The sequence below is a fragment of the Micromesistius poutassou genome (assembly GCF_964030765.1).
Source record: "Micromesistius poutassou genome assembly, chromosome: 13".
NCBI lineage: Eukaryota > Metazoa > Chordata > Actinopteri > Gadiformes > Gadidae > Micromesistius > Micromesistius poutassou.
The window spans coordinates 9,991,600-10,018,599 of NC_140283.1; the positions used below are offsets into that span (position 1 = coordinate 9,991,600).

Consider the following 27,000-nt stretch of genomic DNA (forward strand, 5'->3'; position numbering starts at 1 on the left):
AGCAGGAGACGTGCAGAGAAACATATGCATACTGTATGTTCATACGAACACACACAAACACACAAAGGCCCATAGAGACAGGGGCAGAAGGAAGCTGTTTGAAGCCATGTGTGTCCTTGGCTTGATGACTGAGATTCAAAGAGATTTGCATGTGAAACAGGGGTTGGGGCAGAGTACATATAGAGGAGGGGGGGATACACTACAGAGACAGAGACAGAGAGAGAGAGAGAGAGAGAGAGAGAGAGGGAGAGAGTCGAGACAGAGACAAAGACAGAGAGACAGACAGACAGACAGACAGAGGGAGAGAGACAGAGACAGAGAGAGAGAGAGAGAGAGAGAGAGAGAGAGAAGGAGAGAGAAATAGAGAGAAATAGAGAGGGGATAGATAAATAAAATATGGACAGATGGAGTAGTGAGATACGGTAAAGGCATTAAAGATTGTGGAGGAGAAAGACAGTGTGTCAGAGTGAGGGAGAGAGAGGGATAGAGAGTGAGCAGGGAACACTAATAAAAGTCCCCTGCTGTTCTCAGCTGTTCTTCCTTGGTCTCCTACCCACCAGGCGACTTTTAAAGTCATTAGCCATCGCTCTCTCCCCGACATGTTCTTCTGCTCTCTCGTGTCTGTCTCTCTCCTGCTCTCTTCAAGACACACACACACATGCAAATACAATTTCTAAAACCTAAATAATACCAAGCCAATTTGTATGTGATTGTGAGAAGTGTTCCTCAAACTTGGGGACAGGCAACAAGGGAAAGACAGAGAGAGAGAGAGGGTGAGCGAGGGCGATTATGGACGAGAGAGAGAGGGTGACATGAGAGAGAGGGTGAGCAAGAGACAGAGAAAGAGAGGGTTCAAGAGAGTGAGAGACAGAGAAAGAGAGGGAGAGGGAGAGAGAGAGAGAGAGAGAGAGAGAGAGAGAGAGAGAGAGAGAGAGAGAGAGATAGAGAGAGAGAGAGATTCAGGGAGAGAGAGAGGGTGAGTAAGAGAAACAGAGAAAGAGAGATCCAGAGAAAGGGTAAAAGAGGGTGATAGAGAGACATAGAGAGAGCGAGAGAGCGAGCGAGAGAGAGAGAGAGAGAGAGAGAGAGAGAGAGAGAGAGAGTTATAGTGCAGACCCACCTGGGCAAACAATAGCGGCCAGATGAGAGCGTGACTCAAGAGGCCTGGCTGTGCCCAAAGCACAAAGATGAGGCTTGTCCGGGAGGCACAGATCAAAACAGCTCCAGTCTAGTTCAGGTGTTAAGCCTTCACAGGCACGTCCAATTTTGGAACAAGAGCCCCCGGTCGTCATGGCAACGACCGAAAACTGAAAAGCTTTTCTTTTTCAGGACTCCTTTTTTTTCTCGAAACCCCCACCCCCTTCCCCACCGCACAAAACCCATCGCATACGATCATCAGCGCTGATTAATTTTAGACGGGGCCTCCGATCAGAACAAGGAAAGGCTTTCGGACTGAGAATAGCTGCAAGATCTGTCATGAGGGAACGCTGGTATTCGTGTTACTCTTTTTTTTTAATATATATATATACATTAATGAGAGTATTATGTGCCTTGCCACAGTTGTTCCAACATTCACACTGCTCACTCAACATGTTTGAGTAATGATCCTGGCCAAGGGCAGGGGGCTTTTCTATGTGCTGCTACTGCACAGCTCCCCAGGCAGGAAACCAATAGATCCATAAAACCTGTACTATTTGCCGTGCTCAATCTTTCCCCCGCTCTCTCTCCCCGGGTCTGCGTTACCTGCTGCAGTCTTCCCAGGTCCAGAGCGCCAGGAGAAGTGGAAGGTTTATAGGTTCAGCTGGTGAACGAGCCATGACATGACCCAGGAGGGTTTACCCACACAAGGATCCCATGCCTTGCGCCGGGATCGCTCCGAGCCACCGTGTACCCTGCTGCCATGCCCCCCCGCCCCCCCCCCCCCCCCCCCCAAAAAAAGCAGAAACCGCAGAGGAAAAACAAAACAAGAACAAAAAAAAACAAACACGCACATGTAATTCCCCTTTGCTGCTTACAAGGACAACACTGCTGCCTTCGCTTGAAGTGAAGCCATCTGTATGATGATATATTCAGAAGACCCTGGGTTTAATGAAAGACGAAGTGTGTGTGTGTGTGTGTGTGTGTGTGTGTGTGTGTGTGTGTGTGTGTGTGTGTGTGTGTGTGCATGTGTGTGTGTGTGTGTGTGTGTGTGTGTGTGTGTGTGTGTGTGCGCGTGTGTGCGTGTGTGCGTGTGTGCGCTTGGGTATGACTTGTGTTTTGATTCCATGCCAAATCGAAACGAAACTCCACAGTCACAGGAGTTACATCCCATCATAAACACCTGGGGGATTGGAATGCATTCCTTTATGCATGCATGTACAGTAAATGAGCAGCAAGTGTGTGTGTGTGTGTGTGTGTGTGTGTGTTGTGTGTGTGTGTGTGTGTGTGTGCGTGCTCATTCTTGTGTGCAAGTACAGGTGCGTGGGTACATGTGTTTGTGCAACAGTGCGAGTGTGTGTGCGTATGTGTTCATTCGTGCGTGTCCGTGCGGAGGTGTGTGCGTGGAGGCATGTGAATGTTGTCTCTATGTGTTTATCCATACAAAGAGCTCTACTTAGTTCCCAGTATGCAGGCCAGTGTCAGGAAGAGCCCATCACTCACTGTGTGTTTAGCACTCGTTACCTGGGAACAGACCCTGACCGTTGATCCACACTATGTGACTGTGTAAGCGTTAAATGGGAACGCGCTAAAGAGATTGGAAACTATTACAGGGCCAGTTTCATTATGAAGGGCCACAGAGCAACAGACACACACACACACACACACACACACACACTTGCCTTGTAAAACAAACTCGAACACTTCACACACACTTACGCATGTGTTACACATGCGTAAGTGTGTGTAACTGCAAATGTAAATGCAACGGAAATGGACAGCTCACAAAAATAAACTGTGTTCATCACATCAAAATGAACACTTTGAAATGGCTTTATGCTTTATGCTAGGCTTTTATATTTTCCATTTTCCATTCTTCATTTTATTCTGTTGCTACCAATAATTGACGTGTAATCTCCCAGAGAAGCATTTGTGTAATTACTGAGGACCGGAACGTCGGAGGCCTTCGGAGTCCTTTCCACCTCCGAGCTTGTCTTGAACGTTCAATCACTAAATGCCACAAAGAAAACACGGCGCTAGTTGCTGACCAAACACAGGAATTAGTGGTGATTATTCTTTCTACGCAGTCTCTAAAGAAAATGACCCACCGCCGACTTACTTAGCCTTCTCTCTTATTTAACAATTATATGTAGAACTAAATAATATATTTAAGTACCGGTACTATCCTCGCCGGAGCGATAACCAGGCCCACCGTCCCCTCAACAAAGATTGAAGAATCCTTGCATACAGCCCCCACACTCCAATACCAAGCCTATAAATATTTAACCAGGGTTCTACAGAGAAAGTAATTATTTTTCCAAACAAATTATGCCTTGGGCACAAGCAATCCCAATCTGATACACACCACAACAATATATTTCTAGGGCACAAAACGCTATAAGTCATTTTTAATAATTGATCAATGTCGGGTGACATAAAATGCACATTCAGTCCATTTAAAAAAACAGCCTTCAGCTCTGAATCCATCCAGCACTTCTGATAAAACCCAACATTGTACCATTGTTACATATGCTGTAGTGAAGAAAAGCATAACAATTGCATACCATGGGATGAAAATATAAACATGGATTCATTTTACATGGCCGATTGTTCATTCATGAATGCGGTCAAATCTCCTTTGTTCATTGTGTCATGTGTAACATAGACATGTCCTTTCCATCATTGTTCAACATAAGCTTTAACTCAAACCTTGGTTGACATATTCCTGTACAGGGCTTTTACAGGAAAGCCATTCAAATACTGGGGAGAAATTGGTCATAGTTTGATTGGTCGCATTATCGTTGACCGAGCATCAAAATGGGTGCCAAGAGAAAATAAAAAGGAAAAGACACAGAGAGACAGACAGAGAGGGGAGAGACAGAGGAAGAAGCCTCTTCCTTTCCCGAAGAAGCTTTGGTGGTCCATTGTGCCTACTAGATGTTGAACGATTCACGACCATACATGCACATTAGCAAATTCTTCCAGTTGAGAAAACAAGCCCATCTGTTGTGTACAGCTGAAATGTGGTAGGAGAATGCATGTGGGCCCTGTACAGCAGGCATTCTGCATCACATACAGACAGCCAGCACTACGACCCAGCCAGCCAGTCAGGCACATGCACCGCCCTCCCCCCCCACCACCCGCCCCCTGCTCCGCACTCTGCAACTCCCAAGTTCACTTGTCGTGCAGAATTGCCACTGCATGGGTGAACCTTGTCTGCCCCTTTATTTCGATCACCTGTCTCTCACAGGACGTTGTTCTTACTTTATTTCTTCCTATACTTGCCCTATCAGTCTTTCTCTTGGCATTCTTTCAGTCCTGCCACTCTTTTATTCTCTCTTTCTTCCTCTTTCGATTTCTCTCTTTTTTTGTTTGCAACCTTAATTGTCCAACATTCCAGGTGCTCCAGAATTCCCTGTTTTCCATTTTCTGGCAACATTACGCCCGTGCCGGCCCCCCATACCTCTATTACAATCCTGCCATTGGCTTTCAAATATTCATGCTTGTGGATTGAACAGAGGAGACGGAGGATCGGTGGTGGTGGTGGTGGGATAGAGTCAGGTATTGGTTTAGAAGAGGAAGGAAGGAGAGATAGGCAGTAAGGATTGTTGAGGGACGGAGGGAGAGGGAAGACGGGCCGGGGGGGGGGGGGGGGGGAATGGGGGGTACATGTGTGTGGTGGTGGTGGTGTGTGCCGGGGACTGGATCCGCACGAAGCCTCATGATTTATGTAGACCCGGGGCACCTGTGCCAGTCAGCCGGCGAGGCCTGCCACTATCCCCTGCCACGCTCTCATAGAGAATTCATTTGTGATTGTTTTGTTTTTTCCTGCCCAGAATAAGCTGATAAAAACACTGAAACCGACACTGCCCTCTACTACACGTTTTACGTCGCAAAAAAAAAAAAATCCTATTCCCCATTTGTATAAATAGGAAAAGATGATATCATAAAAAGGTAATAAACCTTTATGTCCAATGGTGTATTCCTATTGGATGGAGGGAGGGTGGCCCCACGCTGAGTGGATAGGCTTGTGTTCTAAATCACGGCAGCTTAATTTCCAACAGGCTTAATATCCTAGAGAAAATGTATGGAAATTGAGCAGTGCGGGAGAACAAAGGAAGGTGGGAAGCATCGCTGGGAAGCATCGTCAGGCACTGGGAGAGAGCCGGTAGAATTCACCCGGACAACAGATGCATGCAAACGGACAGACGGACGGACTAGGTATATACATTACTGAAGACACAGGGCGGTGGTGAATGCAAAGGTCACACACACACACACACACACACACACACACACACACACACACACACACACACACACACACACACAAGCACACACACACACACACACATTACACACGGACACCTTCACATACCCTGGGGATGAAACAAGATGCTCTCATTAACTGTCAACGTAACTGAGCGCACTGGACGGCTGTATAAGTTCCCATGTTTGACTACCGATAGTTAGGTAATTAGGTAAGCCGCTGCCCGTCTCGTACCAGCTCGCTCGCTGCTCTGTGGAGACAAATGGAGGCGGTGCCCAGAGGCACATTGTAAATGAGAAACAGGTTATTAGGATTCTGTCATGCAGTCGAAGGTCTATGACCGCCATTAAAACACAAGTGAGCATAAGAAGTGGTAATTATCAAACTGGGGGTAGTTTCTTATTGCTGTTTTGTATTTTCTACCACCCAGAAGCAAATTCCGGGAATATTTGAGAACTCAAAGTCACCTGTACAATAAAAGGCCCTAGCCACACACCTTGTAAACACAAAACGTACTGAGACACACACACACACACACACACACACACACACACACATGTGCAGCAGATACAGATAATATATAGAAAACAACACAATGGTTTGTGGGAGTCAGAGACCCAGCAGGAAGCACCCACGGAGCTCATCAGCATTAGAAATGAAATGACCTGCCTCTCCTTGGACAGAGGAGAACCACACACCACCGTATTTGAGTCTGCTCCCCATGATCTCTTGCCCCCTTCCACTCTGATCTTCATCCGCGACACCCCTTTGTCGTTCTTCTCTGGGAATCTTCAAACACATGCACCGTTTACAAACTGCCATTGTTGCCAGTTTTTTTTAACTATAACTTTTTTTTCGGGGGGGGGGGGTATTTTTTTCACCCCCCCTGACTCTGTTCTCCTTCATCGTTTCCTCATGCATTCCATCGGCAGCGCTGAAACCTCGCTCCCGCCTCACAGGGACACGCCAAACGACTATAGACTCTGGCTTTACCAACCCCGCACACATTAACAAACACACACACACACACACACACACACACACACACACTCGGTGAAACAGTAACTAATGGCAACTTGATTCATTAACACGCTCCACAAAGTCCAGCACTCAGGCAGGTTAAATGTGGCGGAACGCCGGGCCTGTCTGTCTCGCTGCGCTTCGATAACAACAGATAGGGAAGCAGGTAGACAGGTGGGAGCCGGGGAGAGAGAGACAAAGGAGAGAGGGAGGGGGGGGGAGAGAGGGGGGAGAGAGAGAGAGAGAGAGAGAGAGAGAGAGAGAGAGAGAGAGAGAGAGAGAGACTTGTCTTTCACAAGAGCGGGAATGGGATTGCTCGTCCAAAGCTGCAACTTTACGTAACTTCCACGGGAATCACGTAACATAACATAAGATGTTGATATTAATCAGGATATAGCCACAAGCCTGACCACCATACATTCGGAACGCCGACTACAGTTCATCAGATCTCTACCTCATGCCGATTCTCAACGACTTAGTTCAGCGAGTGACAATCAAACCTATCACCAGACAGGTCTATTTCCATTAACTGTCTGAATGTACCGTGTGACTCTAGGAGATGCTAACATTAGCCGTTGGCATTTTTTCTTTACTGCTTACATAAACACAGGCATGCACTCTAAAAAGTACGGCAGGAATTGGCTTTCATGTTATGAGCTGGAATTGTGCAGTCCCCAGGGAGAAAACAATACATCCTGCATCACAACAGTGATTTTCCTCCCTCCAGTAGCAACTCACTAAAGTACCACTAAATCCTGATTGGTTGATGATGGTGATGGGGACATATTGAACGTGACAGATATTAAATCACATTTTCTTTTGTAACTGTAAAGGAGGCTCATTTCTCATGTTTCTGTTAGAGGAGGGTGATGCACATGTGCACTCATGTGAGGAGGAGATGGCCAGTGTTCATGCTGAGAGCAAACTCAATCTGTAGATAATTAGGTAGAGCAAGAGAGAGCAAGGCCGAGAGGGGGGGGGGAGAGGGAGACAGAGGGGGAGAGAGGGGGAGAGAGAGGGAGAGAGTGTGTGAGCAAAACAAGCAGAAGACAGAACAAGTGGGAGAGAGAGAGAGAGACGTCAGCTAGAAGGTGAGATGGGGAGAGCGAGTGAGCGAGAGAGACAGAGCGAGCGAGGGAGAGAGAGAGAGAGAGTCCAAGCAGTAAAACAACAGGCAGACAAAGAATGCCTGCAGAGTAAGTAGTGAGGTGGCATCCTGAGAAATGACGATGATGATGATGATTTTGGACACTGAAGCCGACAGCCAGTTAAGGTCAGACGGGCCTGTTGTTCTCCCCGCACCCAGCGCTCCTCCTCCTCCTTCTAGTGCCTCATGTCCAACAATAGCAAGCCGCCGCCAGTCTAGCAAGCGCCAGCTGTACTGCTTGAGGGAACTTTACATAAACTCAACAGAAAAAAACCTACATAATGTCCGTCCGCTGCAGCCCTGCCTTCGCCTCATGCCTTTCATCAGCGAGATAAACAAGCAGGACAAGCAGGCCCAACCGGGAAATAGGAATAATCCCTTTATCAAGCCCAAGATAAGCACACGAGGCAGATTACCGATTACATCATTTAATATAGGAGAGAGGAGAGGCAAGAAGTAGGGTAAAGGAGACGAGACGAGAGGAGGGTAGAAGAGAGGAGAGGAGAGAGGGAGAGGGAGAGGGAGAGGGAGAGGGAGAGGGGAGTGGGGAGAGGGAGGAGAGGCGGGAGAGGAGGAGGAGAGGAGGGGGAGAGGAGAGGAGGGGGAGAGGAGAAAAGGGGGAGAGGAGAAAAGGGGGGAGATAGGAGATAAGAGGAGAGGAGAGGAGAGAAGAGCAGTATGTTAGGGGCAAGAAGGTTAGGGGGATAAGGGGATGTAACCAGGATTTTGAGACTAAGCACATATTGGCGATTGGAGCTAAGAAGGGCTAACTATAACTAGGATTACCTATAATATCATTAGAATAATACAATCCAGTAGAACTAAAAACATACTAATAACGAGGTAGAAAGGGGGGGCCACAGCTGGTGTATTTAGCCGCCCAGGTGGTTAAATACTGCGATGCTGTCGACACGCAGTGCGCAGGAGACATGGACAGATGAGTCCAGATAGTGTACACAATGCCTGTGCTCACAAGCCAGCAGAGCAAGGCGGTGGTGTTGAAACACTAAAAGCACACATTTGCGAGCCGCGCTCGCAAATGGCACGCCTCTTGTTTACCTTGAATAGTTGTGTTTTATTTGCATGAGTCAACCTTGTGGAAAATCCATAACTTATCTGCCAGGCACCGGCCAGCAGTCAACACATACACACACACACACACACACACACACACACACACACACACACACACACACACACACACACACACACACACACAGACACACACACACACACACACACCCTGGGCGGCATACAGTATCTATGGCATGGTTAATGCAAATGGCAAGCGTGGATAGTGGATCACATTACCCGCTAAAAGGGGACAAACTAAAGAGGAGTATTGGTAGAGAGCAGTATGATATGAGGCCCATAATGGGCATTGGATAACACCACTTTCAATTTCATCGGTGAGGAATGATCTCCCTATTTGAGGAAGGGGGCGGCAGCCATGCATGCATAAAGCTGTGAATACCCTCGCATGCCACTGCATCAAAGTACACTAGATGTGAAACGAGTAGGACCCCATGGTGTGCCACAGAGTCACACTGTGTGACTGAATGGAAAATAGAGAAAGTGAGTGCGTGGCAATATCAAATTAACCGCCGGTGACTTAAACTCTGTCGAACTAAACTGTGTTTGCTGCGACCGATGGTTTTTAATGGCATATCGAATTCCAGCCTATGTCAGTCGGTCCTCTTTGGTCTTAGCGAGCGACGGCGGCGGCGAACAGATCAGAACGTTGCTCCGACAAGCCCTGGTCAGATCGGATCGTTACGTGCAGCACCAGCAGAACACTACGCCCCATGCGTCCCGGGTCCCCCCCCCCCCTCCTGGAGAGCAGTCATCTGCGACCGACTCTGTCTCGTTTGTCTGCTTATCTTAAAATCATCAGGGCTGGGCTGATGTTCAGCTCTGAGCTGGTGAACTCGTGGTGAACCCCACAGGCAGCTGAAATTTGTTTCTTTTTGGGGGTGTTTAAATGGCCCGCGTTGCACCGCTGGCCGGGCTCCTGCAGAGGTCTGCAGAGGTCAAGCTCTGAGGTGATTGTAAAATGACAGATGTCAGCGCCTACACACTGCTTCTGAGAGCAGCACATGGAGGCCAAGATGTCCTACCTCACATTCTCATATCTCCCCAACGCACACACTGACGCCCTTACACACGCACACACACACACACGCACACGCGCACACACACACACACACACACACACATACACAAACACACAAATTAACTTTAACACATGCGCCTGTAAGCACAGAAAGCATTCAACAGCTTTCAATGAGGAATTGCCTTAAACAAAACAACACACACACCACACACACACACACACACACACACCTGTTCTCTCCCACCTCTACCGCCAAAACAAAGATTGTCTTGTGTTGCGTTTCAACATTCACACTCTCTGAGCTCCGCAGCAGATGACCCACAGCACAACCTCCCCGTTGCTCCTGGCCATCAGAGGGAGGAAGCAAGAGAGGGAGAGAAAGAGAGAATGGGAGAGAGAGGGAGAGTGAGAGGGAGAGAGCTGGAGAGAAAGAGGGAGCGCGAGAGCAAGAGAGAGAGCAAGAGAGAGGGAGCGAGAGAGAGGGAGAGGGAGAGAGAGTAAGAGAGAGGGAGCGAGAGCAAAGGAGCTCAGGGAGAAGCAGTGCTTTTTCCAAAGAAGTCATCTGGTTCTAATGCTAGGCCCTCTGGTGTGGATTACAGGCCCATATTACAGGAGAACTCAGGCTGACCCCTCGCCTCCATCCTAGGGGGGAACAGGAGCCAGTCGGGGCAGTGGCAGCACCGTGGGGGGTTGGAGACCCGCCGTATGGGTGGGTGAAGGTGGACAGCTTAGAGGAGGTCGATAGAGGCCTCCAGGCATGGAGCCTCCACGTGTGATCACGGATCAGATTTACTGTTTCAGAAGTTCAGCAAATAGCGACTTAAAAAAATATCCTCAAGAGAAAGAACTCAGGGTCAGAACTCTCCGCGTAGCCAGACGTAGGGTTAAGGCATTAGTGTAAAGGAGTTAACAGAAATTATGCCTTACCAAGGAATACCATTGGAGACCTTGGCAACCCTTATTAAATGACAGGTGACGACTCAACTGGGCACAGCGGCCCTTTTTTTTTCTTCAACCAACTTCTTCAACCATCAGACTTCGTCTGGACATCAACGCACACTCGAGACAGCGTTGATTTTAAAAACACAGGGCCGTGTTAAACTGATGAGTACTCAAAACTGAAGTCTTTCAAACACAACCAGCGTTTGCGTGTGTGTATAGCAGCCAAGCGGTCTTACCGGTAGTATCTGGACTGCAGATAAGTGGAGCAGACCGCCTTGGAGATGTGACTCGCAGAACCAAAGTCGATGACCTTGACCCTGTAAGGCTGCCTGGAAGGGTCCACCAGCATAATGTTCTCCGGCTTGAGGTCGGCGTGGATCAGACCCAGGCTCTTGAGCTTCATGAGGGCCGTGGCCACCTGCTGCAGCACCGGCCGGATGTACTTGAGCGGCAGCGGGCTGAACTTGTTCTGCTTGAGGAAGTCGTACAGGTTCTGCTCCAGCATCTCAAACACCAGGCACGTGTGGTTCTTATGCTGGAAACACTCGTAGGCCCGCACAAAGTTGTAGTCGTCGGCGCATTCGGTGCTGAGCCGCGCCAGGATGCTGACCTCGATCTGGCCCTGCCGCGCGTATGACGGGTGGTTCTTCAGGATCTTGATGGCCACGATCTCGTTGGTGCCCCGCTTCCAGCACTTCACCACCTGCCCGAACGTGCCCCGGCCCAGGAACTCCAGCACCTCGTAGGTGTTGGTCATGGAGCACAGCACCTCGTGCTGCACCAGCTGGTAGTCCCCCTCGTTGTTGGCGCTGCTGTTCTTGGACGTGGCGGTGGAGTTGGCGGTGGCCGTGGCGGGCGCCGCCCCCGCCGCCACCGCCGCCGCCCCCGCCGCCCCGCTGCCCGCTCCGTTCTGGATCATGGCCGCCACGCCGCCGCTGCCGCCGCACTCCTCCACGAGCTGCACGCTGCTGTTGCTGTTGTCGAGCTCCTCGCTTTTGCGCTTAAGCCCGCATCGCTGGTACGTGTCCAGGAGACTGACAGTACTACGGCGGGTCAGGTTGTGGACACCCACCCCACCACCAGTGCTGCCTCCTCCTCCTCCACCTCCGTCGCTGCAGTTGCTGCCGCCGCCACCACCGCCGCCGCCGCTGCTGCCACTACCACCGTTGCCTCCGCTGCTGCCGCTGCTGCTACTGCCCAGCAGTGACCCCGCGGCCCCTGAAGTGCTGCTGGCTGAGGCGACCACGATATGGCTTGCGCTGGCTGGGAAGATAAGCGTCTGCTCGTAGTGCAGCGTGGAGCTGGCCACCTGCAGGGAGCTGCTGATGCCGAGGGGGGCGACGCTGGCCGACACGTTCTTGCTGCTGCTGCCGCTGCTGCTGCTGCTGTTGTGGCTGTAGACTTTGCTGTGCGTGCCGTACCCTGTCATATCCCAGTTGCAACTCTGCTCCACTTTCAGTTTCTTCACGCTAAAGAAGGCACTTGACTGGAGCGTGTGAGGGGGAAAGACTTGCACTTGCGAGGCCATACCTGAGAGAAGAAGGGGAGGGGAGGGAGGGGAGGGAGGGGAGGGAGAGAGGGGAGGAATGGATAGAAAAAGGAGAGGTTAGGAATTTGCGACAGCGTTTGAAACTTGAGTGGGAGGCAGATGCTTTAAATAACGACGGCTTGGGGTCACGAGAGGTCATTGAATGCATCTTCTTTGTTGATACATCCACTGGATAGGACCGAGTTAAGTAACATAACTGAGCTCTGAAGCCTCAACTTCAGAGATTGAGATCAAGATTGAAATCACTTTGACATCAAGACGAGGTATGAAACACTTTACATGGCATGTTACTAAACATACATTAGCAGCTATATATGTAATTGTATGCAATGGATTGTGCGTTTGTAATGTAAGGGGCGTGACATTTTGTTACATAACACAGAGCGTTGAGCACATCACTGATGCATAGGCAGGAAATGCCATTTTCCCACTGAAGGAATGTATTTTTACAAGAAGTCTCATAAACTATGGCAGGCAGCTAACAGTATACAAAAAAGAATGATTGCAATTTCCTATCAAAATATGAGACATGTCTGTTGCTGTATCACAGCATAATATTCATTTTAGTTTGGATGAGGAGCAAAATAAAAAGGCATTTAGCAATGACAAATTTCAGAGGCAGACACAGTGGTATCTGAACTCTATCTATCAAAGTGTACTTCCTCAGGAAAACAAAAACAAAGACGAAAAACTGCAGAGAACCTCTGCTATGAGCTTCTGGGAACAATCTGCCTCAGAATAAGCAAACCCTTTTCAAGCAAACAAACTGCCCGAAAATAGGCCTTTATCTTGTTGTCAAACCACTTGTTTGTAACTCTGGAATGTTTATTAAAGTGCTAGGTTCATTATAGGAGCTGTGTAATGCAAGGCTTAAACTGAACTCAATTAGTTTATAGTTAACAACCAGATAAGTTCCATCTGTCATGCAAATGTGCACAAAGAATACAAACCCTTATAGTTGATATTATGTAGCCTCATTAAAATCACAGTCTCACACAGACCCACACACGGTTTGGATCCAAAGATTCAAAGAAATTTATACACACTTCTACACACATTTGCTTCAATTAATTCCTTGAATAATTTGCTTTTCTGATCTTACTAGTAAAAAAAGGAATATATTATAAAAACTCATCCTTAAGTCACAACTACACATTTTTCAGCCACTTTTTCATGCTGATTCAGAATGTTTCCATTCTGTGGAAAAGTACGAGAATGCAAAACACAACATCACCATTAAGCCTGGTCACTTTGTTATTATTAGCCCTTCTTAGTGGCCATTATGGTTCATTCACTAGAATGCCCCAGTGAATTGAGCTGTGTCTCTATCCCTGTTCTCTGCTCTGTTCATCATCCTGCTGATGCTCCCTCCTAGCCTGGTCTCACTAGTCATCTCAATGGTCATCTGGTCTTAGCCCCAATACTACTAGGATTGCTGCTGCGCTGCACATTAGCGGGTTAACCGTAAGCCTAGGAGTTGCTGTGCCACCTTCTTTAGCATAGCATCTCTATGGTTACGCTTGCTCCAGGCAAGAGCCCCCAACGACCCTAACAACATGTGTTGTCAGGATTGCACGCATGTCCCCCAGACTAGTCATTAAGACGTCCATTTTTTGTACGCTTGGTCGGTTTCCATCCAATCAAGGTATGGCTGGTAAGGGGGAGGTAATGTAGAATGTCCGCAGGGCTATTAGGGGCAGGGCTCTCTTCTAATCACATAATCCCCGAAGGCCAGATGTCACTCCTTGGATTACCGATTCCTGTGCTGGGACTTTACGCTAAAAATAATTTGAATGATGGGTGGCGTCATAGGGCAGTATCAACAGTGTGTGACCGAGACCCTGACAAGATAATCACAGCAGCAGGCCTAGGGATAGCGGAACGGGTGGATGGACGCAGAGCTGGCTGCTCGCTCTCATGGAACATTCCAGAATTACATATCCCACCAGGATGATTGCGGATGACCATAAGCACAGTGGGCTTTTGGTGTACACAAGTCCAGAACCCCAAAAAAATCGAACTGATTTCTTTTGCTCATGTTATTATTAACAAATGATGCATTGTTTCTTCTTGAGACTGTGGTTTATCATTAAGCTCATCCGGACTATCCTGACCGTGCTAAGGGCTCAGGGCCATAGTGTACTTCATTGGGAAGATCTGAGAAATGAGTGCTTAGAAATGCATGAAATGTGTTATGTCAGGGAATTCTGCGCAGGATCTAGTTGCCAGTAAAGGGTTCCATTAAAACCAAGACAGTTAAAACTTAAAACTTGTGGGAAACCAAGGTAAGATTAGAATACAATTAAATAAAAACAAGAAAGGCTGAAGTGATTATCTCATCACAAATTACAGCGGGAAGAATAAGACCGATTACAATTGAAAAGCCAATTAAAATGCATATAAATCACAATTTGTTTTGTGCCAAAAGTAAAGTGTTCAAAAGTATTTATGATACTCGAGTTTGAATAATCACAACCACTTTACTGTTTGGGAAACACGTAGCTGGCCATTCTGTTAAAAAACACCCCCGTCTGAGTTTATTTGAAATGTTTTACGGCAGGGATATAAAGTGTCGAGGCCTATTGTTCTAACATTTACAATGCTGGAATGCCTTGGGCTGCTCCAGCCTTTCATTTAGCATAACTTAAAGAGCACAAAGTACCCACACACTGTAATCATGCATGCCAGATCCGTCTTACCACTGTTTGGACGTGGCATGTTGAAATGGTAATAGTCAATGTTTTCAGGGAGATTACTTCTCTGTCAGGGGTTTGTTAATCTCCTTTTTGTTAGGATCAGTCCCATTTGGCATGGGAGGGTAGGGGTGGGTGTTTAAGGGGCTGGAGAGGGACTGGATCAGGGCCTTTTGGAGTTTGGGGAGGGTCCTCGTAGGTCTGTCCAAGTGGCTCTGTCCACTCCAGGGGACCTGTTTCTGTTTCAGAGGACGGAAACCCATAGGCCTTTTTAATGCTGATGCTGGTTTATGATAAACCATGCAAATGCACCTGCAGCTGTTCTAGTCAGTTAAACCAGCTTCAAACAAGATTCAGGGCAAACAAAATGTGTGTTGACCAGGGTAACAGATAAGTACTTTTTTTTAAGAGACAGGGAGTACCTTTTTATATAAATAGATGGTAAATGACTTCAAGCTATTAAACATAATCTCATCTATGAAGAGCTCCAGGTGAGGGTATGGATGCCCACTAGTTCATGTCTAGCACTGCACTGTTGTGGATGGATGTCCTTCAGAGACGGTGGTCGGCTGCATTGGTCTGGCTGTAACTGGACTGCTTTGATGAAACCGTATCATCTGTCGATACATACGGGGAGTGGTTCATGAAGGAGGTCTCTGTCTATCTGGACGAAGCAGTATCTCCCCCTGTGCATGTTAAGGCAAGACAAGACGCTTCTCTGTGTAACTTTCTGTGGCTTAAAACACACTCGCACAGGAACACACACACACACACACACGTTTGAGTAGTTAGTAATAGATTGAGAGGGGGCGCTCCGGGACCAATTTGGAACCCACAGGGTGTCCGTGCACACACTGATCCAGGCCAACGCTCCAGTCTAGAAGGACAGTGTGCAGACAGAGGGCCCCCCCTTTGCACCAGGACACCGGTGGCACCGTAATAAGGTACCGAGAGGCAGTGGGAGTCAAATCAAGAGAGGTGAGGAGATAGATGGACGGAGGAGACATGCGGGGGTAGAGGGGTTGGGAGGGGGGGGGGGGGGGGGGGGGGGGGGTGAACACTAGGGAATGACAGGCCCTAGCGTTGCATACCCGGGAAAGGCGAAGGCAGGTAAGGCCAGGCTGCTCTGAAAGGCTGGTCTAAATCTCACGGTTGACTGCTTTTTACAGACAATATGTTCCCTGAGGGGTGAGGGTATAAATGAGCGGGCCGCTGAGAAGGAACATATTGTCTGTTTCAGGCTGGCCTGGTGTTACCTGCCTCCGCCTGTCCTGGGAGTGGAGAGCCAGGGCTTGGCGTTCCTCAATATACACCCCCACCCCCCCCCTACCACCACCACCAAAACCACCACCACCACTACAACCCCACCACCGACACCCCCACAACCCCCCCTGCCCCTCTCCTTCCATCCACCTCCATCTCTCCCTCTCTCATGATTTAAACTGTACACACGCACACACATCTGACCAAGACACCCATACACACCCTGCACTGTGCCACGTGCATGTCACTCTGGGCCAGTATTTTGTCCATTATGTAGCTCTCTCTCTCTCTCTCTCTCTCTCTCTCGCTCTCTCATCCCTGCTTATTTATAGAATGATGCACCGGGGGAGCTGACAGGGGAGAGGCTGTCTCTCTACGTCACACACTAGCCCGGGCCGTCTGCCGCTTTGCCCCGGCCTCTAGATAGCATCCTAGCGTTGAGCTATGGGAAAAAGCCTCGGCTCACCTTCTACTTTGGAAACCTAACAACAGGACGTGATGTAGCCATCCCGCCGCAACGGTCGGACGGTCAGGGGATAAAGAAGCGCATAATCATCATCAGCAGGCGGTGTGTCAACGTGCCACTTCCTGTTTCCTCTCAGAAGGCCAACGTGTGAATCGGGCCACGTCGTGAGATCACACTTCAGGGGTCAGCCCACATGTAAATGTCATTTTTTAGAGTGATATATGTTATAAGATACAACATGTGCTTAGACCTATACAGCATATGTTCTGCATCTCGTTTAATCACACTCAACACACACACACGCGCACACACACACACACACACACACACACACACACACACACACACACACACAGACACACCGCTGATAACAAATGCCTGTGTCCTCCGTGTGACACAACAGCTGTCTCGCACTCCCGCGCCTCCCTTCTGACGAAGCGGAGAACAGTAAAGTGCACTATCTAAACGAGAGATGCAAAAGTTATCTCCACAAGAAACGACGGTGGCGAGATAAGCAGCCTGTTATGCACATGTTAAGTGTCCCCATAAAACAGCTTGTGTGAGAAACACTAGTACGTCGACTGGGACAAATGAACAAGACCCTGAACCAGTGAGAACTCGGTGGGGGGGGGGGGGGGGGGGGTGGGAGGTGGTATGGAGGGGTGAAGGGGACGGGAGGGTCGGGAAGTCCATGTTCCAGTTGGATTTGTTATTAATCAGATCACGAGGGGAGCAACTGTGCAAAGATGGGCACCCTATGGCCCCTGGCTCACACAGAGGGACAAAACACCAGAAGAAAGACAAGGAGAAAAGGGAGAAGGAAAGCAAGCAATACAGAATAGGCTGAAGAGGAACGGCTACAGCATACTCCTGTGAAGCCTTGGCTTATGGATATTCAGGAACCATGATTCAAAGGGACATATTTTTATGCTACGCAGTGCTGACTGCCATTCATGAATTCTCACTATGAGTACTGCAAACAGGACAGGGCCAAGCAGGGATACCACACACACCACACCTGATAAGCTGCCACTCTCCACTGTGCTTATCATGTAAGCGCAGCGACATGCTAACAGCACTTTACACAATGCTTCCGCTATTCCATTAACATCTATTATGTTGACAGTTGAGTGCACTGCATGGCATAGACAAAGGTGGGCAGAGCAACCAGTAGCATATGAAGATATAAAACATGGAAACCATACAATATTCTTGACTACAATTTTGAAGAAGAGTGTTCTTAACAGTATATATTTTTCTGTGGGCCAACAGATGAAACAGAGGACTTGTGGAAATGGATAGTCAAAGCAAAGATTGTCACAACAACACTCACAAGATGTTTTCCTCATATATCTTTAACAAGGCACCCTGGTCTGCCAACACAAAATCAAGAAAATTAATGCATCATGAACACCCACACATACGCACGACACGTGCACGCTGGTGGACACACAACACACACACACTATTCGCAGTCATTTGACTGAAGTTTAATTTTCTACCAATCAAATCTCTTTCTCCTCACCAGTCCAAAAATATATAATTATAGATCAAGGCTAAAAAGTAACAAACAAATTGAATGAAGCAAAAACAGAATTTTAATCAAACAAATGGAACTTTATTTTTTCCTTTTTCTTTTGATTGCTTCATTTTAAAACCTAGCTTTTTTTTTAATCAGGCAACTAAATCAGCCGATATATTCCAAACAAATAAATAACTTCTGAGTTTTTGAATTAGATTAACCCCTGCTAACATAATTATCATGGGCATGTTTTTATTGAGCTGTTGCTCTTTACCTTTTGAATAAAAATAATGGGATCATAGCAAGTTGATTCTATGAGGGAAAAGAAAGATAGAGAGAGGGGAAAGTAAAGTGTAAAAATACATAGCCAGAATAATTCATGATCACCACCAACAGGGATGCCACAGTACTAGGGTTTTGGTAGTCTCTAGCAAAACCAATACAATTCAGCACCTATGAAAGGCTCAATTCACAGCTGTTATTGGAGGCAAACTGCTTGAATTACGCTCAAACTGTAAAACAGGTGTGAGTTAGCAACTATGATGTAATTATGTAATGTATTGAATGCCTAAAAATACTTAAATCCCATAAAATATCCTGTTTTCGAAACAAACCGACATACTTACCTTTTTTTTTAACAACAACTTTAAAATTGATCTGACTGAGGCGGGCGCTATGCAAGTGAGTGTGTAACCAAGTAGACAAGCTGTATTTATTTACATGTTTATGTGTGTCTGTGAATACGTCAACAAAAAGGCCACACACTCTCTCTTCCTTAACTGTTCGTCTTGCGTGTGTCTTCCAAACAGCCATATTCACTCGGTTAGAGGGGCTGCAACGAAAGCCCCCTCATCAACCCCACCAACATCACACCTCCAGCACAACTCACAGCCATTTGGGAACCGGCCGTTGCCCGACAGCTCTTGGCCGGCCGTTGAACCCTCACCGCCGAGGATGAACCCGTCCAACCAGCCCAAGTGCTCAGGGACCCGGGACTCTGGGTGCCATGTTGTCAAAACAAGCCTCTACCCTGCAGCAAGCCGACTCATTTAGAGTGCTGCCGAGCTGTCGCGCTGAACAAACATGCAAGCACTACACTGAGCACGTGAGCAATTTATTTTTTTTTGTTTTTCATTGTCCACATAAAAGTCCATATCACGCGGGGCTCTGTTCGAGGACAACGTGAAAAAAACCATGTTTGTTTTCTGATTTGGGATTCGTAGCACACACGGCAAGTGGGACATTTTCTCTGAACTAACAAAAAACAGTAAAAAATTTAAAAAAAACGCCACAAAGGTGGATGGAACAACACTTGAAAAAACCTCTCAGTGACAGAAACAGTCTGTTCTCCATGCTAGAGGGAGAACACAAAGGCTGAGGAACATCGACGGCGAACAATAAGGATTTGATTGAGACTTTTTGGGATGAAAAGAAAAAACAACCCATGAAATGCGTGAAAAGAGTAATCAAACAGAAAAAGCTACAAATTGGATCTTGATGATAAAGATTCAGGAGGGAGAAGCCGGGAATGGAAAGCATGTTTTGATGGCAAGGGTAAACACAAAGGCCAGCCTGTGTGTGTTTGGTCATGATAAGTGATGGGAGGGGCCCATCAGTCGAGGCCGGAGAGCCTGTGCAAAAAATGATAGAGCAAGAGAGAGACAGACAGAGACAGAGACAGGGGTACAATAAGGGGGAGAGAGACACACATACATGGAGAGAGAGAGAGAGAGAGAGAGAGAGAGAGAGAGAGAGAGAGAGAGAGAGAGAGAGAGAGAGAGAGAGAGAGAGAGAGAGAGAGAGAGAAAGAGAGAGACAGACAGAAGGGAAGGAGAGACTAAAAAAAATGACAGGAAGAAAAGATGTAACAGAAGAAGTCCCTAATCTTTTTTAACCTTGTCCTTGGCGAGGCATACCGTCTGTGCTACCCATGTTATATCACCGCTTATAGACATCATACCCCCTCCCCCTGCCCCCCCCCCCCCCCCGTCAACGTCCACAACGCCCTGTCCTTTCAGCGATCTCATACAAGTAAATGTTGGCACATGGCATGCCTGGCCAAGCAGCAGGCGTTTGTGATATTTTAACTGCTCGTGTGAAGCTGCTGCTCTGGACATTGGAGGGGCCATAGATCTCCCTCCTCTAAACCACAGTAATGTATTGCTGCTTTTTCTCCCCCTCCATCTTTCTCTGCCCCCCTCCTCTAAGCCTTGCATGGGGGATTCGGCAATAATACAGGTGACCAATCCAGCAATTGTACATCTATTAGATTACTGACTTATTCTCTGACCCTCTCTCCATTTGTACCTACTGTGTCGATTTGCACACACAAACAGATACAAAGACACACACACACACACACACACACACACACACACACAAGCAGGGAGGTCTCTTCATTTGCATGCTGCACGTGTGTGTCTGTGTGTTGAATACAAATTTAGTAAATAAGCATGTCATCGTTAATCCAAGTGACAACGTGTCATCCGCATGGCAGTTGGTGAGGGTTGTTTACTCACAGAGCCGAGCTGAGGTAATATATTGGGCCTGTCGTCGCAACACCCCTGTTCCTGATTCAGGGATGCTATTTACAGCCGCCTTACACTCACATATAACAACCTCCACCCAGACTGGGAGAGGGGCTAGCGGTCTCCCCAGCAGCCCCACAGCTACACCCACAACTGTCTCGACGACATGACACCACAAGGGCCCGGTGTGCGCGTTGAGGACCAAAGAATAACGAGAGCTAAGAGTCATGCTTCCTTGCACACAATCCAAATAACACTAGTCCATGACACGCACCTTTTATTCAGGCTTTGAGAAACAGTGGCACAATGAAAGGAATTTATTCAATGGAGGCTGCATGACAAAAACCGATACATACCACAATGGAGGAATAGACCAGGGATTAGATAGAGTTGAATGACAAAAGTAGATCACCATTCAGTTCCAGTTTGGATTGTGAATCGGTGCCCTCCCACTCAGGAGCGCCGTCTGGATCCTATAGGGGCTTAATAAGGCAGAAACACCAAGGTCCTGGCCTAGCAGCAAGGGAGGGGGAGGAATTCACCATGCCTAAAGATCACCTTTTTTGACCTTTCTAAGAGACAGGACGCTTTCAAGAAAGATAGTGTTGTGTGTATGAAGGGTGTGTGTGGATCTCAGGAGGAATGGGTTTTGCCTTATTATGTATCTAGCAGACAAGAATCCTTTTCTTTAAAGACAAGGACACTGACACACACACACAGAGACACAGGTAACACCCTTTACTCCTGGTTAAGCCAAAGCCGCTCTTCACTATCACAAGGGCCTGATTAAACATCCACATTATCTGTTCCACTCCACCTCCACACTGCTTTTGCCCTTCTAAACGTTGTGGGGTTTGAAAAACCTCTTGTTTGGCCTCCAGTTTGGAATCACACACACACACACACACACACACACACACACACACACACACACACACACACACACACACACACACTTATTCCACACAGCCACCCCATCAGCCCAAACTTCTCTTTGTGTGTGTGGGGGGGTACTTAGGGTGGGAGTCAGCCATAGACACATGTTTGCAAATGGAGGGGGGGGGGGGCAGTAGCTATAATTAATCTCCTCCCTCCCTCCTTTTTCCGCAAGAAAAGTGTGCATTTTTTTTTTTCATCTGCCTCCCTGTGCGTTACTCCTACCCTCTCGCAGGCCGTCCCAGGCTGACTTAGAGGGGGGGGGGGGGGGGTCAGTTCAAAGTCTGGCCACCGAGCCAGGCCACTGGTTAGCTTCGACGCACAGGAGCCTTTGAGGCCAACGACGATGACATCGTAAAGGACATTAGACCTGTTTTTCATGTGGCACAGCACCTGTCCACTAACTCTTAAAACCAGATCCTCATCCTGCATCATTGTGTATTTCCAGACACGACTTAACGATACACCGACCAGGCATCGGGTTCGTACGGTTGATTGGTTTGTCAGAATAAGTGAGGTGTTTCTATTGAAGCAATCTGTGTTATTTCTTTTAAATAGTCACACATGTTTTATAAAGATGTTTTTTATCAAATAGTATGTTTACAAAATCCTGCAGGCTTTGGAATTATACTGAACTGATCCAACTGGGAATTATTGTTGATGTCCGGGTTGATAAGATGAAAAATGCAATCGTCAAAAGAAAGAAAGAAACACTGAATTCCTGTTATACTTCATAACTGTTCTCTATGTTCCATGTTGTGTGTATCCCACATTTAAACAAGGAATAACTTTGATTAGCTGTCACTCTTATCTTCTTGGCATGAGATCTGAATTGCACAGCTCAGATGAAAACATCTCATAGCTCATGTCAAGGCAGCACTGGGATTAGAATGACAGAGTTGAATCCACGATTTCTTCTTCTCTCTGCATTCATCCAGTACTCACAGAAGATGAATGCGGAAGGTGTTTCATCCTCTAGTGCTATTCAGATAAGACAGAGGGGAGGGCCTGCTTGGATTAGCACAATTTCCATAGGCAAGGAATCCCGAGGTTACGGTTTTGCATTTCACACAGGGGAACGATAAAAACCATACAATAAATATGGGTTGCGTTAAACTGTATATTTCCTCACACCTACTGTGCAAGTGTACTCTCTGTTTGAGGAAATTGAGCGAGTGAACCATAATTTCAATGCGTCCCGTGTGTGCTCAGGTGTTGAAATGTGTAGATATTTCAACATATTTCGACCTATCATATAGACAAGGTTTTTGAAAAGAACAGAAAGAAAGTTAGAGAACAATATTATCCTACAGCTATATTGTGATAAGAGAGAGAGAGAGAGTGAGCACGAGAGAGTGGGGAGAGGGAGAGAGAGAGCCAGGAGAAAGAGAGGGAGAGGGAGAGAGAAATATCAATGGACAGGCAGAGAGAGGAAGCTGAAAGTAAAGCAAAGAAAAGGCAGTGCTCGCTCATGTGAATAAGCAAATGAAAAAAGTAAAAAAAAAGATTTAGCGAGATTTAAGAGAGAGCCGCACAAGGGCACATGGCTGAGGATTCTTCTGACCGCCTCGCCACGGCTTTAGTGTCGTACCCTCGTTCGACCGAGTGGTGCCCCTGGCCCCCCCCTGGCCATGGAGAGGAACGGCCCTGGCCGCTCGTCCAGCCTTTGAAGTCTTTTGATTATCGGCCGAGCGTAGCAGTGTACCTGCAGCCATCTGTGCCGCCAAGGGGCCCAGCATAACAGCAGCCCCTGTCTCACTTCCTCTAGTGAAACAGAGGGAGAGAGAGAGACAGACAGAGAGAGAGAGAGAGAGAGAGAGAGAGAGAGAGAGAGAGAGAGAGAGAGAGAGAGAGAGAGAGAAAGAGGAATAAGAGAGAAAGAAAGTTAGAGAGAGAGATAACGAGAGAACGAGAGAGAGAGAGAGAGAGAACAAGTGAGTGAGAGAGAGAACAAGAGAGAGAAAGAATAAGTGATAGAGAGAAAGAGAAAGACAGAGCAAGAGAAAAAGAGAGAGAACAAGAGAACCAGAGAGAACGAGACAGAGAGACATAGAGATAGAAAAGATAGAGAGACAGAGAGGGAGACAGAGACAGGCTTTACAACTAGGGAGCCTACCATACATGTCACACAGACACACACACACACACACACACACACACACACACACACACACACACACACACACACACACACACAAATAATAAATACCGCTCTTGAAATTCAATCCCTTACACGGTTCTTGCTCTTTTCTTCTTGATTTTAAATATTATCTGTCAGTTTCTATAAATACTGCTTGCCTTACCCAGTCTTTATTTATCTCCCCCTCCCATTTTCATTGATCTCTCTGTCTCTCTCTCCCCAGTCTCTGTCAAGCTAAAAGAGGCCAAATGAGCCAAAGCATAAATACAGCCACGGTCAGCTCTGCGGTGCTCTTCCAGAGAGTGCCATGTCAAATGGACTGGTATGGGGGACATTATCACAAACAATAGGATTAAGGTCGGGGACAATGTGCACAAACAGCAGGGTGGTGGGCTGGTATGGGGCGTTCGATTATTGGGATGTGGTTAACAACAAAGTCCAAGAGGACAGGGGGCTTAGATCATGTGGGTTAGGGCTTGGTTGAGGGTATTGGTTTGGTAGAGTGTTTGTGGGTGTGGGTCTGTGGGAGCAATTGTGGTGGTTGTGGTGGGGGCTCGAAACCATTTAGACCAAACCAATGCCATCTACCTACCCCTAACCTACATTATCCAAGCTTTTATGGCTGCTTTGCGTGTGTGTGTGTGTGTGTGTGTGTGTGTGTGTGTGTGTGTGTGTGTGTGTGTGTGTGTGTGTGTGTGTGTGTGTGTGTGCGTGCGTGCATAAGTGTGCATCAGTGTTGGCAACTGAAACACTGATATACACACTATAACTGATAACAGTGTGTAGTAGTTAGCATGCATACATGTCAAGCCTACACTTCAATTAGAAATATTCCTCCTCTACAAAAGAGGGTTGATTCACATTTCTGCATAGAAATATGGCCTCTACGCTCCAAGGAATCACTGTGTAATCACAGCTTTACAGGCCCAACAGATCCTATTCACTGAGTTCTATCTTACAAAGACGCAAAATAACAACTCTCCTTTGAACCAATGTGTTCAAAGCCAATAAAATCAACATATGTCATACGCTTTAAAAACGATTTACTATTTTGTAGATGTGTTATTCAGAGTAATAAAACATGAATACAGAAACAGGTCATTATTTTCCAAAGCTACTCTACTTTCTAATCTAAAATCTGAACGCAAACAAAAAACAACATTTAAGGGCACATCTTGCATTCATAATGTGGCATATTCCCATTTCTAAAAAGGATATTTAGGATGTGACAAACCATAGGAGTGATGTAATGTAGGGATTTCATTGGCAATAGAGGGAGGACGAACAGCCTAATCGAGTCTGTATGTAACTAAAACCACCTCAGTAACTAACTAAGCAACAACACACAAAGCCATCATTGTATTTTATTGATCCTGGCGGGAAAAATCATTGTGTTCTCTTTTTTTCCCATTATTTCAGTCCAGCTAGAAACTATTAGTCGCTACAACTAGATTTATTGGCGATCTGTGTTTGGAATGTGTATTTCTCCACTCAGAGTCAAGGGCAGTGGTTGAACACAGGCTAACCACTAAAACACACGGGGGGGGGGGGGGGCAAAACAACGGTGAATATAACGGCCTTCCAATACAGAACAACAGCCAACACGGAAAAGCCTTGTGTAAGCACTCGACAAGGTTGAGGCTCCGTCTATCCATGCTAAGATCCCCGTCCCCTCCCACCCTTGCTCCCATAAAAATGAACTAATGTCAGCAACTGATGGTGCCTCTCGCTTGGAGGACCTCAAGAGTGCTGCTTTCAGAGTTGTTTTACTGAGGGAGGTCTAAAACATATGGCGCCAGTCAGCACCGAAACAGAAGGCTTTGCACCGAGGAGAAGAAATTACAGTTGCATAAAAGAAATTCCCCAACATTTCAATCGAACATCTTTTTTGTGCGAGCGGAGCCGGGTAAATGATGTGCTCAAGTGCCGCAGGAGGGCTGATTACTGAAGGATGAAGAAGGAGAAAAAGGAGAATAAAAAAGGTGCCTCTGTGGAAAAGAAAATCCCGTCTTCCATTATGTCCAAATTCAAGCCTGGTCCTTTAATGTCAGACTGGCCTCTTCTAACCTGTCATTTCAGTTGAAGCTGCACCCCCCCCCCCCACCCCTGCCCCCCGCCCGCCCCCCCACCCCCCTTCTCAGATCCCACCTGTGAACTATTTCAACACATCAGAGAGCTCACATATCCCTCGTCTTCACCAGAGATCCACTAACACGTGTGCACATATTTAACATGGACTGTAGATAACACACACAAACACACGCACACACACACACACACACACACACACACACACACACGCACACACGCACGCACACACACACACACACACACACACACGCACACACACACAAAGCTCAGCTCATTTCACATAACACTCATGTTCTGCCCTTTGCCAAGAACTCAGTTTCTCCAACTAAATGCTTTAACAAATCAATACAACAAATCCCTAAACATTAGATTTTTGTCTCTCTTTCAAATAGGCAACTTGAATATTGCAAGAAACGCTTGTGAAGACAGGTAATCCATTTCCATAACTCTTCCCAGGCAAACAGACTGCCAAACATCAAATATTGATACATGCACTGACTGGCAGATCAAAATACTAAAGTATCCGCAACCAAAAGTGAAAGGGAGAAATAAAAGAAAGAGAGAGTGAAGTGCCCTGAGAATGGATATACTGTCTCCAACATACAACTATGTAAGCACTGAACTAACCCCTATTCTATATCTGTTGCCAGCTGTAAAGAGATAAACACACTCTCCAGCCGGCATGCTGAAACAGCCAACTCTTGGTTTAGGGTTAGTGTTTGGGGTGGGGTCCCGAGGGGTCCCCCCACCCTGTAGCCCCTGAGGTCAGGACGGATTGTCCCTTGTTTCAAATGTTGTCACATAAATAAACCAAAATGGCACAGTTCAAATGGCCAGTAAGCCATAAAGGTGGTAAAGGGTCTAGGCATGCATCGCGAAGAGCTGTCTGCGCTGCTGCAGTCCCTGTCATCACCGCCATCATCTGAGTCATTCTCTGTCCATTCTACTCCAACGACTGTTGAATAAATGCTCTCTGCTGTACTGCTTGACCCGTGCATGAGAGGCTACTGTTCAACACATGAAGTTGCCCTGGTAATCTGCTATGGCGCTGTCCCCTTCACATGCATGGCAGTCACAATATAGTAGTCTGTGCTTCCTACTCAGAACCACCCACTTGGTTTGGGAATGCTTGTGCTGTGTGGGAATATTAGCTTTTCAACAATCAAGTGACAGCTGGACCTGC

The 27,000-nt window shown here is 47.2% G+C and overlaps 1 protein-coding gene across 3 annotated transcripts in view; it reads right to left on the reverse strand.

Moving 5' to 3' along the window:
• The window catches only part of hipk2 (homeodomain interacting protein kinase 2), a 76,183-nt gene that overhangs the window by 47,367 nt on the left and 1,816 nt on the right, over positions 1-27,000 (reverse strand). For 2 of the 3 annotated variants that reach the window (XM_084476740.1, XM_084476739.1), the window contains exon 2: positions 10,866-12,159. In XM_084476740.1, coding sequence (XP_084332866.1) covers positions 10,866-12,159 — 1,294 coding nt within the window. Of the gene's footprint in view, positions 1-10,865; positions 12,160-19,011; positions 19,107-27,000 lie in introns of those variants that run through there. The other variant, XM_084476741.1, reaches the window with a different exon arrangement.